Source organism: Acanthochromis polyacanthus, chromosome 16, assembly GCF_021347895.1.
Source record: "Acanthochromis polyacanthus isolate Apoly-LR-REF ecotype Palm Island chromosome 16, KAUST_Apoly_ChrSc, whole genome shotgun sequence".
NCBI lineage: Eukaryota > Metazoa > Chordata > Actinopteri > Pomacentridae > Acanthochromis > Acanthochromis polyacanthus.
In genome coordinates, this window is record NC_067128.1 from 19746346 (window position 1) to 19757575 (window position 11230).

At 40.3% G+C, this 11230-nt stretch overlaps 1 protein-coding gene across 2 annotated transcripts; it reads left to right on the forward strand.

Annotated features, from left to right (window-relative positions):
- The first annotated feature begins 3609 nt into the window (after nucleotides 1–3609).
- Nucleotides 3610–10913, forward strand: slc35b2 (solute carrier family 35 member B2). Of its 2 annotated transcripts, none has more exons than XM_022211483.2 (4): nucleotides 3610–3883; nucleotides 6771–6955; nucleotides 7083–7243; nucleotides 8679–10913. In XM_022211483.2, the coding sequence occupies exons 1-4, from the start codon at nucleotides 3864–3866 to the stop codon at nucleotides 9609–9611; spliced, it is 1299 nt and encodes a 432-aa protein (XP_022067175.1). In that variant the 5' UTR covers nucleotides 3610–3863; the 3' UTR covers nucleotides 9612–10913. The 2 variants fall into 2 exon arrangements, with proteins under 2 accessions (XP_022067175.1, XP_022067176.1); XM_022211484.2 differs by having other exon boundaries at nucleotides 6818–6955.
- The last annotated feature ends 317 nt before the right edge of the window (nucleotides 10914–11230 follow it).

Genomic DNA, 11230 nt, shown 5'->3' on the forward strand with positions numbered 1-11230 from the left:
CCTCTTGTCAGCCTTCTCTGGCCAAATGTGCACATTGTTGTGCTTGACTGAGTGTTCATTGTCCCTCAGATGTAGGTGTTCTGCTAAGTCCTGACCTGAACAGTTTGCCCTCCTGTATTGTGCTGTGTTCTTGTGAAGCAGTTATTTAGTTCCCTGAATATACAGGTCTGTGCATTTCTCACTGCACTGGACTGTGACTAAAAAATAGCTCTGTCTGTGTGTTTTGTCCCTGGAGTGATCAAGCGTCTGCCTCAGCAAATTACTGAACTTGTTGCTGGAATGCAGTGTTTGTGGAAGCTCCTCCTGAGTTTTTCAGATACTCCTGTAACATAAGGAACAACAGTGTAGTTCTGTTGGTGGTTCTTTTCCACTCTGTTCTGTATCTTTGTGCAGTTTCCCTTTGTACTCATTCTGAGCCTGATGGTATTGGGTACTGATAACACTCAGTTAGTGCTGCAATGAGTGATGAGAATCATACCCCCCTTTCAGACATGTACCGTATTCCATCAATGTGACGACAATTTCACGTGTCGGTTGTATGTCGGTGCGCACCCTGGTCATGTCTCTATACAGTGTGCTGGTAATATTGCTGGATCGGACCTAGTAACATTTCCTTGTCACTTTTAACACTCAAACACAGAAAAGCCAGATTAGACTTTGCTGGAAAGCATTGTAAATTAAAAAAGCCAGCCCTATTTTGAAACTTAAATTTTGAGAATGTGGAGAAAGTATGGTATGATTGGTATCCAGATTACACACATAATTTGTGTAGAGTAGCCTGGCCAAAATGATCAAGGACCATAGGTATGGCATTCAGACAAACTTCTTGAGTGCTAAAAAGGTGCAGATTTTATTTTACAGTGCTTCTCCATTGATGTGAAACTTAAGTTACCAAACAATACAAAATCATTTACAAAGAAAAATCATTTCAAAACTAACTCGTAGCCGCACAAAAGAGAAAAAATGTCACTTTATGGCAACACAGTGTCACCTCTCTCTATTTGTTTTATAGGGCGGTCAATTCACATCTACTCACTTCAGCTCTGCCATCATACAACATGGTGATCTATTCTATAAGCTCGACACAAACAACTCTGTAAACAGTATAACTGTACACACTACAAACTTGTAGGCATTTTTAAATGTCTACCTGAATGCTAAACATGTAGAAGCAATACTGACTGATGCCTTTTAGCACCCCCCACGACCCTAGTGAGGATAAAGCGGTGTATAGAGAATGGATGGATGGATGGATTCATCAAAAGGAAAACACCCTCCACTTGGTCTGGTCCAGTGATGTCTCTCTGATATCATCTACACCATAAATTCAGGATGTGATGGCCGGACTCCTCCCAAACACTCTGATGAACCAGAGCAAAGGAACAAAGAAAGGTAAGTATGAACAAAGGAACAAACAATTTAACCGCATTTGACCTGTAAGTTAATAAAGAGTAACTGATACTAATTATGGCTGTGTGTTGTCCTTTAATCCTCCATATAGCGGATGTAAAGTGTAACGTAATATTAACACAAGCAAACCTGGGATAATATGTACTGCAGCATTAGATTAACATGGTTACATTCAAGCAAAATACACAGAAAGATGTTGTGTATTGAGTAATGTGTAACATGAAAGTGTCAAGGGACAAGTAGTGAAGAGAAATGAGAGTTCTCACCCACAATTTGTCAAATATGATGGAAGTAGTGTTATGACTTTCACTGGCATGTAGAATTGCCAGCAGAACTGGGTCACTGGTGCTTATTGATAATTTGACAACTGAGAGATAAACTGTAGGAATTCTAAAGTGTATATAACTCAGCTTTCTGCTCAGGTTCAGTCAAATAATGTAAAACTTATAGGACAGCACTTCACAGTGTAGATGGATGATGACCCAAAACACGCTGCAAAATCAGCCCATGACGTGACAAAGAAATGAGACGTTTTTTAATGGCTGCTGTAACGGTGAACTTTCTCCACTGTAGGATCAATAAATCTTATTTTATCTTATCTTTAAAGTTGAAAGTCTACATTTGAATCATATCTTGACTGCCTTGTTTGAAATCAGTTGTGGTGTCCACAATATCTATGTATGCCACGTTTTTTTTAGTTAACAGTTTTCACACTTTTGCAGTTTTTTTAACTTAAAGAAATCCAAAGTAACTGTATATTACCATGTGGCGAAGAAGAAAGCTCATTTGTTTGCTGCGGCTGTTTATTTATTTCTTTTCATTCAAAAATGTGATTTCCCCAGGAGATTTTTGGATGTAAAATTGATAAATTTGTTAATGATCCGTAATGGAATTAACAGATCAACATGTTTCTCAAATGTGCATAACTATACATGAAAAGTAAACACAAAAGCATTACATAAATACTCAACCAGGTATCACAAATTGTGTATCTGTACCCAGGATTTTGTTAATGTGCTTTACCAGAGGTCAATGTCTCTGTTACTTTTTAATATTTAAGCATAATGCGCAGCACTTCAAGGGTCATTCCAGAATTGCAGGACATTTTGGCCTCAAAATTTTTGAAAAATAAATGTTCTTTTTTAAATTTTTATTTATATTTATTTTTTTTTTACAATATTCTGCTACATATTCATCAATAGGAGATAATAAACTATCATAGGCTTGATTGGCTCAGTTTACACATCAATGGTACCATTTTTATTCCATGTTTTATTTGTTGTTTACTAACCCTACTCTAATCACAGTAACAGGATTGCTAATCCATGCTAATGTTAGCTTTTTCTCAGGAGTAGAAGCTAGATGTTTAGCTAGCTGTTACTGCTGACCAAGAGGATAAACTTACTGATGGAAAAAAATAAAGAAAAAAGTAAAAAGAATTAGTCTTATCCTGATAATATGCATAACAGGGTTGCATGAGGTCGAGTGACACATTCAGTCAAGGCTGACAATGTTCAATCAAATCAAATCAGAAAAATAGAAGAAAGTACATAGCTTTTCTCTACTAATTCTTTTGGAAAACTGATGATGTTAATTCCAGCATATCATGTGATCACTGCTTTCTTGTTCTACCAGCTAAAAAGGTTATGCTAACAGGGTTGTTGTGGGACACACGTTCCATGCATAATAACTATTACTTCAAATATTATGTTGTTCAAGGGCTGCAGAGTGATGTGGCACTTTTTCCTTATGGATAGACGATCCTTGGTTCGGGTCCCAGCCTTAAAATATTATGTTGATTAAAAAATGTTCTCACAAGGAGGTTTTGGTTTCATTTAAACTGTTTCATTTGAGATTCAGTTTGGTCATGGGGGGCGGGGGGCGGGGGTGAGAAGAAAAAATGGCATTTTAGGGGAACTCCAGACTTATTTGGTATTTTAAAAAATATTGTTAAACATTCTTTTCTCCTAGTTTTTTAGATTTAGTCTTAGGACAAGTGCATTTACACGACACCTGCATGTTTCAGTAGTTTGTACATCAATTGTTTGAAATTCAGTGGGTGGTGCGTAAAATGTCCTCCAATTCTGGAACGACCCTCAATTAGCCCACTGTGCATGAAACAGGCTCTCCAAATGAAGATGCTTTCTTCTGCAGTTCCTCCTCCACACCTGCAGGGGGCAGGGCCGCCAGGAGGACGCGGTTTCTGTATCCGGCATCCTGTGGTGTTGGCTGAAGGAGTGGAGGGGGCCTCTCCTGCTCAAGTGAATACATCGGCTGTTGAGGATAAGGCGAAGACATCAGGGATAAAGACGGCCTGTCAGGAAGAACGCCGTCGCTGCTTGTTTCAACATCTTTACCTGGCGGGTCCGTGCGGCTTCATGCTGTGTTACAGCGGAGACGTCTGAGAGTGTCGGCGGGTGAGCTGCGCCAGGTGTCGGCCACAGAGGGGGAAAATGCTTTCTTTCTCACGGAGGTAATGTTTTAGACCAAGAGGAGCTAACTGGAAATATGAGATGCTAAAGATGACTTTTAGGTGTGGACGAGTTCAGCAGACTGTTGACTGACTTCACTGTGCCGTAATTTCCCCTTTTTCAAAGTTACTGAGAATTTTTGTATTTGTGAAATGTGAAAACAACCTGCTGATTAAAGTAAAGTTGTGATTCATGAGTGAGGAACCGGCGTTAAGTTCCACATAATTCAGCCAGACATGTCTGCACAAAGTCTGTCTTGGTTGTCATATCGTGACAGCTGCCAGCTGAAAAAAATGTACCTCAACCAGTGTTTCTTCTTCATTAACTTAGGAATGGTAGGCTGCCAGTCCTGAATAAATGAAGAGGAAACACTGTTATTAAGATACTGAGCACAAAGAGGGTCATTTATTTAGTAGTACAGGTGAACAGGTTTTTCTGCATGTAAATAGTGCGACAAAATTCAATCCACACTTTTTTTTATCATATAATAAATTTTCTCTCGTGTCACAAAATCTTCTGGGCCACAAATGCATGCCCGTCAAAATCTTTGGGACAAAACACAAGATGTCAATGAAATAATTTGTTCAGAAATACTGAAACTCCTCAGCAGGTCATCTACGTTGATGGGTCACAAAATTTGGTGGAAAAGTGTTTTTCTCTTTGCACTGTTGTGTTTACTGTCACTCTGTTAATTCGTTTAAACCACTCCCTCCAGCAATTAGTGAATAATACCTTTGTTATGAAAGGCTGATACCCTCATTTCCGTACATAATATAGGCTGTTCTAAATCTATGCAGGACCCTGATAGCAAGCATTCATTTTGTTCTCAAGTGAGTTTTGGAGGTACTTGCTCCTGTGTGGTGTATCAGCCTATGGGTTGGCTGCCCAGCCAGGGCAGTGCATGCCTCCAAGCAATAAGCTTCTTGTTTAAAGCCCTGGTCTTGCTGCAGCGAGCTACTGGCTGACCAGGGCACAGCAGAGTCCCACACAAAGAGGCTCTGTGTTAGTCAGGCTCACAGGCCCCCTGGGAGGAGACCCAGCCTCACTCTGAATACGATACACACTTAGTGCCACGACAGCAAGGAGCACACCTTTTCATCAGAGGCTTCGGTTTCACCACAGTTGGACTTGAGTCATCAGTTACTTAAGCTGGTTCTGGTAAACGGCGATGAAGCTCGTCTAACTTTCTCATGGCTTGTGTGAGAGGTTATGGCTGGTCTACCTGATTCAGTAGCATATCCTCAGTGTTATATAAATGAAAAACTTTTATTGTCACTGTGTGACAGTGCATGCAGTGAAACTGGGAGTTAACAGCCGGTCATATAATCATGGTTACAATGGGTGCACAGAATTTGTGAAAGTAAGCCTGCACTGCAAGGTAGGTACAGTTACAAACACATAGACGTTTGTCAGGAAAGAAAGGGTCTAATGAAAGATGTTATCCAGCTTCATTATGGCAAGTGTAGTATCTCTGTTTGACTTTGAGTAGTTTCCTATACATTTATTTTCTTTTTATAACCTGTCTGTTGCTAGTACCCCAACCTCAGAAAAGCTGTACTGTATTTCAGGACTTCTCCTTTATTTTTTGCAATCGCTTTTCATCTCACAGCAAAGTTTCTGCCCAAGCAAACACCTTTCATTTCCCAGGTCAGTTAGGAAAGGCATGACACACACTATTTTGCTATCAAAGGAGCCTGAAAGTAAATTACAGAACATGTATAATAAATCAAACTAGTATAACTCTATACATTCAGTATGATGCGAAAATATTACAGAAATGGATGACAAGTGTAAATAGATTAGCAATATTATCACTACTTAAGTTTTGCTTCTTTTATCAGTTCAAACATCATCAGACATAAACATAGTTTTACTTTCATACTGTCACCCAGGTGATGTTTATTATCGGACTCCACAAACTTCTGAGTCCGATGGCATTACTAGCAGATCCTTAAAGACATTCACCCCGCTTGGTGGTACCCCCATGAATCCGGCTAGTTTCTCCAGCACATCCTACAGATGCGTGAACAGACTGAGATCTGGTAAATTTGGATGCCAAATCAATACCTTGATCAACAGCTCTTTGTCACTTCATTGCGAAGACAGGCCACTGCCATCGTTGAGTATTGCTGCCATAAAAGGGCATACGTGGACAGCAGTAATGTTTAAGCAGGTGTCAAAGTAACATCCACATCCGACCAAAGGTTTCCCAGCAGAACATTGTGGAGAGTAGCACACTGCCTCCGCCGGCTCACCTTCTTCACATAGTACATCATGCTGCCATCTCGTCCCTAAGTTAAGAACGCACATCCACCCAGCTGTTCTCATGATCTAGACGAAAACATGAAAAATCAGACCAGCTTAGTCCATTGTTCAAAGGTCAGTGTCAGTCCAGTCTAGTCATGTGCCCACCTGAGGCACTTCTGGTTGTAGATAGGATTCAACAATTTGTGCTCCAGTAGCTCTTCTGTGGGGTTAGAGCACACAGGCCAGCCTTCAGTTTCCACACACACCAAGCCTTGTGTGCCAGTGATGCTGTCGATGGTTCACCAGTTGTCCCTGTTTGGACCATTTTTCAGGTCCTAGCAACTGCATGCTGGAAACACTCCACAAAATCTGTTGTTTTGAAGATGCTTTGACCCACTGATCTAGACATTGGTCCTTGTTGCAGGTGCTTAGATCCTTACATCTGCAATTTTTCCTGCTTCCAGTGCATTAACTTCAAGAACTGACTGTTCACTTGCTGCCTAATATGTCCCACACACTGGCAGTTGCAGTTTTATTCACTGCACCTGTCAGAGGTTTTAATGCTGTGGCTGATTGATGTACATTATTGTATTTAGAGTTTTATTTTTTTCTGACAACAGACTGTATTGTTTTACTGTGTAGGGTTTGGCAACTTGTGTTGCTTCTCTTCCCTTCCACTGTGACTGCAGAAGAGTCTTCACTGCTGGACGGCTGGCACGATGTCTGGCTCTTCCGTTTCCTTATCAATATGCTGGGATACTCCACCATCATCATCCCTGGCTACCTCCTCATTAGCTACTTCAAACGTACCAATTACATAGAAACAGGTGTGGACTTGTGAGATACTACCATCAAGTTTTGACATGCATGATTGGTAATGAACAGAACCTTGTTTCTGTTGCCCCTCTCACCCCACGTTCATATATCTTTTTTTTTTGTTTAACTTTCTTTCAGGAAGTGGGATTTGTTATCCTCTCATAAAGACCTGTGTGTTTGGGGGCGAGACCAAGACTGGTCTGTTGGATGATGTGTCCGTTACAAGCCGAAATGAAGGGGATTCGGGCTCATCAGCCAGACAGGCTGTCAAGTTAATCTTTTGTGCCGCTGGACTTCAGGTGTGGGACCCTTTCAAAGCTTACCATCATTGATTACATAATACTTCCACAAATAATAATACTTAAACAGGCAACTGTTTGTTAGTATTGTTTTTACAGCTCTGTCTAGTACTCTCAAGTCAATGAAAAATCTAATAATGATATATGTACACTGCTGCTCAAAAGTTTGGGGTCACCCAAACAATGCCATGTTTTCCATGAACAGTAACACTTTTATTCATGTGCTAACAGAATTGCACAAGGGTTTTCTAATCATCAATTAGCCTTTCAACACCATTAGCTAACACAATGTAGCATTAGAACACAGGAGTGATGGTTGCTGGAAATGTTCCTCTGTACCCCTATGGAGATATTCCATTAAAAATCAGCCGTTTCCAGCTAGAATAGTCATTTACCACATCAACAATGTCTAGACTGTATTTCTGATTAATTTTATGTTATCTTCATTGCAAAAAGTCTTTTCTTTCAAAAATAAGGACATTTCTAAGCGTCCCCAAACTTTTTAAAGGTTTGTATGCTGAAATAATTACTAATATCTGTAATAATTCTTCTGTCAGTACTGAATATACACTTCCTAGAGTGATTACATTATAAGAAATTTGGGACAAAGTTCACTGTTGTTGTTTTGTGCAAAAATGTATTCTCAAGTTCAGCTGAAGTTAATATGTGTATGCAGCCTACGTATGCCAAATACACAGCACCTGTAGTAAGGCAGCATGCAACAAAGTCACCTATGGGATTAAAGTAGAGTAAGAAAATAGTTTTGAAAAAGTGCTGTGAGGTGGCTTGCTAATGCTAGATGTTTACGTACATTTAGGAATCGTCTGTATTTATTTAGACTTAAAAGGTGTACAAACTGTACAGCTAAGGTTGGGACTTGAAGACATTTGTGTGCAGTTACAGAGGTTAAGGAAGGTGCTGCTGGTCAGTAAATCAATTCAAACTGCCTGCTTGTTACACCACAATGTCTAGTTTTCCATTTCAGCATGTGTTACATACAAAGTGGTCTGTGAGTCTAGCAGGTTTTTCTTGTTTCAAGAAACCTGATTAGCTGGAGTAGGATATGAAAGTTAAGCAATTAATAATATAAAATGTCTTTGCTGATTTGTAAGTGCTTAAGTAATATAGTTACTTATTTGACCTGTACTGAGTAATTTATTAATATTTTCAGCACTGGTTGGTGAAATAATTCAGAGTTAAAATGTATTGAATTCTGTACAGTGTCATTAAAAGCACAAATGTTACAAGTATTGTATTACGATGGACTTGAGTGAAGTAGAACTGACATTAATGCAGAAAATCCCCAAAGAAAGCCCGGCGTTAACTTTTTAGTGGCATTGTATAACAAAATAATCTGAGCTCAAATATGTGAATTAATTTGACATTGACCTGAAGACTTAGACCTGCAAAGTGAAGCTGGTTTTCTTATTCATAGGCATCATACCTGACGTGGGGAGTCCTGCAGGAGAGGGTGATGACTCGTTCCTATGGAGCCACGACCACAGAGACTGAAGGTGAGAGATTCAAGGACTCGCAGTTCTTGGTCTTCATGAACCGTATCTTGGCTCTGACTGTGTCGGGCCTCTGGTGCATCCTGTTCAAGCAACCACGCCATGGAGCTCCCATGTACAAGTACTCTTTCGCCTCGCTGTCCAACATCCTGAGCAGCTGGTGCCAGTACGAGGCCCTCAAGTACATCAGCTTCCCCACCCAAGTCCTGGCCAAGGCCTCGAAGGTTATTCCTGTCATGCTCATGGGCAAGATCATCTCCCGTAAAAGCTACGAATACTGGGAGTATTTCACTGCTGTGCTGATCTCGGTTGGCGTCAGCATGTTTCTGCTCTCCAGTACGACCACCAAGCACCCATCCACCGTCACCACCTTCAGCGGGATCGTCATCCTGGTCGGCTACATCGTTTTCGACAGCTTCACCTCCAACTGGCAGGACAACCTGTTCAAGTACAAGATGTCATCGGTGCAGATGATGTTTGGCGTCAACCTGTTTTCCTGCCTCTTCACTGTGGGTTCGCTGCTCGAGCAGGGCGCATTCTTCGACTCGCTGGCCTTCATGACACGCCACTCTGAGTTTGCCTTTCATGCCGTGTTGCTGTCTGTGTGTTCGGCATGCGGTCAGCTCTTCATTTTCTACACCATCAACCAGTTCGGTGCTGCCGTCTTCACCATCATAATGACCCTGCGGCAGGCCATCGCCATTCTGCTTTCTTGTTTCCTTTATGGTCATGCCGTCACGTTAGTAGGTGGCTTTGGCGTCGCTGTAGTTTTCCTGGCACTTTTCCTACGAGTTTATGCACGCAGTCGCATGAAGTCCGGCCGGCGGGCAGCGCAGCCGCTCACACAGAAGGTGTAGTGCTCCAAAGTCGCACTAAACTGAGAACTGAGACCACGTTTTTGTGGTGCTATTTGTCTATTTGTGGGTATCTATTTTTGTTACTGTTCTTTTCCGATGGTTTTCTTTTTTTTTTTTTAGCAATGGTACAGAAAGGGATTCTTCAGTTTTGACTCTTACACCAAGATGTCCTCAAGGGGTTTATGTGGTATGTCGGGTTACAGAAGTTTTGAGTGCCTCTAAGATTGTCCGATACACAAAAAACAAACAAAAGCAAACTGCCTCTTAAACTCTTTCACGGTTTAACAGTAGAATATTTTTTCTTAAACCACCGTATGCGGCATGTGCAGCCAGTTTAAAATCATTGTGACCCTGACAAATGGATGTGAGATGTATGGCTCAGCATTATTTTTTAAGCGTTAGTGACACTGTCCCCTATTCTACTTTATCCAAGCTGTTTAAACTAGGCCGTCACCTTCCGTAATGACACTGCCTGTCTGTTGATATAACTTTCAGTCACAGTAGCCAGGCATTTATCTCACTATCCTCAGTGTTGGAGAGCCGGGGCCTTTATGTCTTAAACTGTTAGCATAGACTGAACATGTAATGCATACATTTTTGTTAAATTGAAGATATATTAACATGTTTCAGCAGCTGCCATCACTATAGTGGGGGTAAACTATATTTTGCATAATAAAATTCACACTATTTACAAACTGTATAATTTTCCCCTAACATCACTGAACGAGTTGCTGTGGTGAGTTCTTTTTCACCGTAATATTTCAGGATTCTTTTTCTCAGATTTTAGTTACCGTTTTAAAATGTTGGCTTAAACAGCGCATAAATATGTCTCTTAAAGGTGGAGTATGCAGTTGTAAACCAACACACTTTTGTGAAATTCCACAGATATCGCCACCATCGTTCTGTGTACACTAGAAAACATCCGGTGTTCGTATACAGCCCTCAGTATGTGAAGGAAAAACGAACAAAGTGGCTCAGACTAATCAACACAGCAGTTTTCCAAATAATATGGCACTATCTCAGTATTAATATCTTTCTCCAGAATTGCAGGCTCCACCTTTACGTCACTGTTTATTTCCAAGCAACATGTCTTTTGTTGTATACTTTTGTAAAAGGACTGCTTCATGTGATCCATGTTTGGAAAAAAAACAAAAAAAAACCTTATTGGATGATGTCGATGTGAAGTTGCTGTTTTCAGAACAGAATGCCTACAAGGGACATGCAATGCTACTGGTACCTTGTTTATATCATTCTCTTCCTCTGGTAACTGGATTAATAATAAAACCTATTAAATTAACTTAACACTATCAAATGAAGGAGTTTGATTTTACTGTTTCACATGACCAAAAGCTATAAGTGTAGCTCATGGTACAATGAGGCTGCAGTATAAAGACCACCCAACCTGTTCATTCATTATTGGACAAACTGTCATTTTTTTTTGTCTTTTTCATGTATGATTTTTTATTTTTTTTAGGTGGGGATAATTTAACTTTTTCTAATTTATAGTACCAGTCAAAAGTTTGGACACCCTTTCTCGTTCAGTGGTTTTTATTTTAATTACTTTCTACTCTGCAGATGAATACAGAAGACATCCAAACTATGAAAGAACACATATTGAA

What these genes read in the sequence shown, in the direction of transcription:
- slc35b2 (XM_022211483.2), top strand. Translation starts at nt 3,864, where the DNA reads ATGCTTTCTTTCTCACGGAG. An exon ending in TACCAATTACATAGAAACAG is followed by an intron (nt 6,956 to 7,082) that starts GTGTGGACTTGT and finishes ACTTTCTTTCAG; the next exon opens with GAAGTGGGATTTGTTATCCT. An exon ending in TTTGTGCCGCTGGACTTCAG is followed by an intron (nt 7,244 to 8,678) that starts GTGTGGGACCCT and finishes TCTTATTCATAG; the next exon opens with GCATCATACCTGACGTGGGG.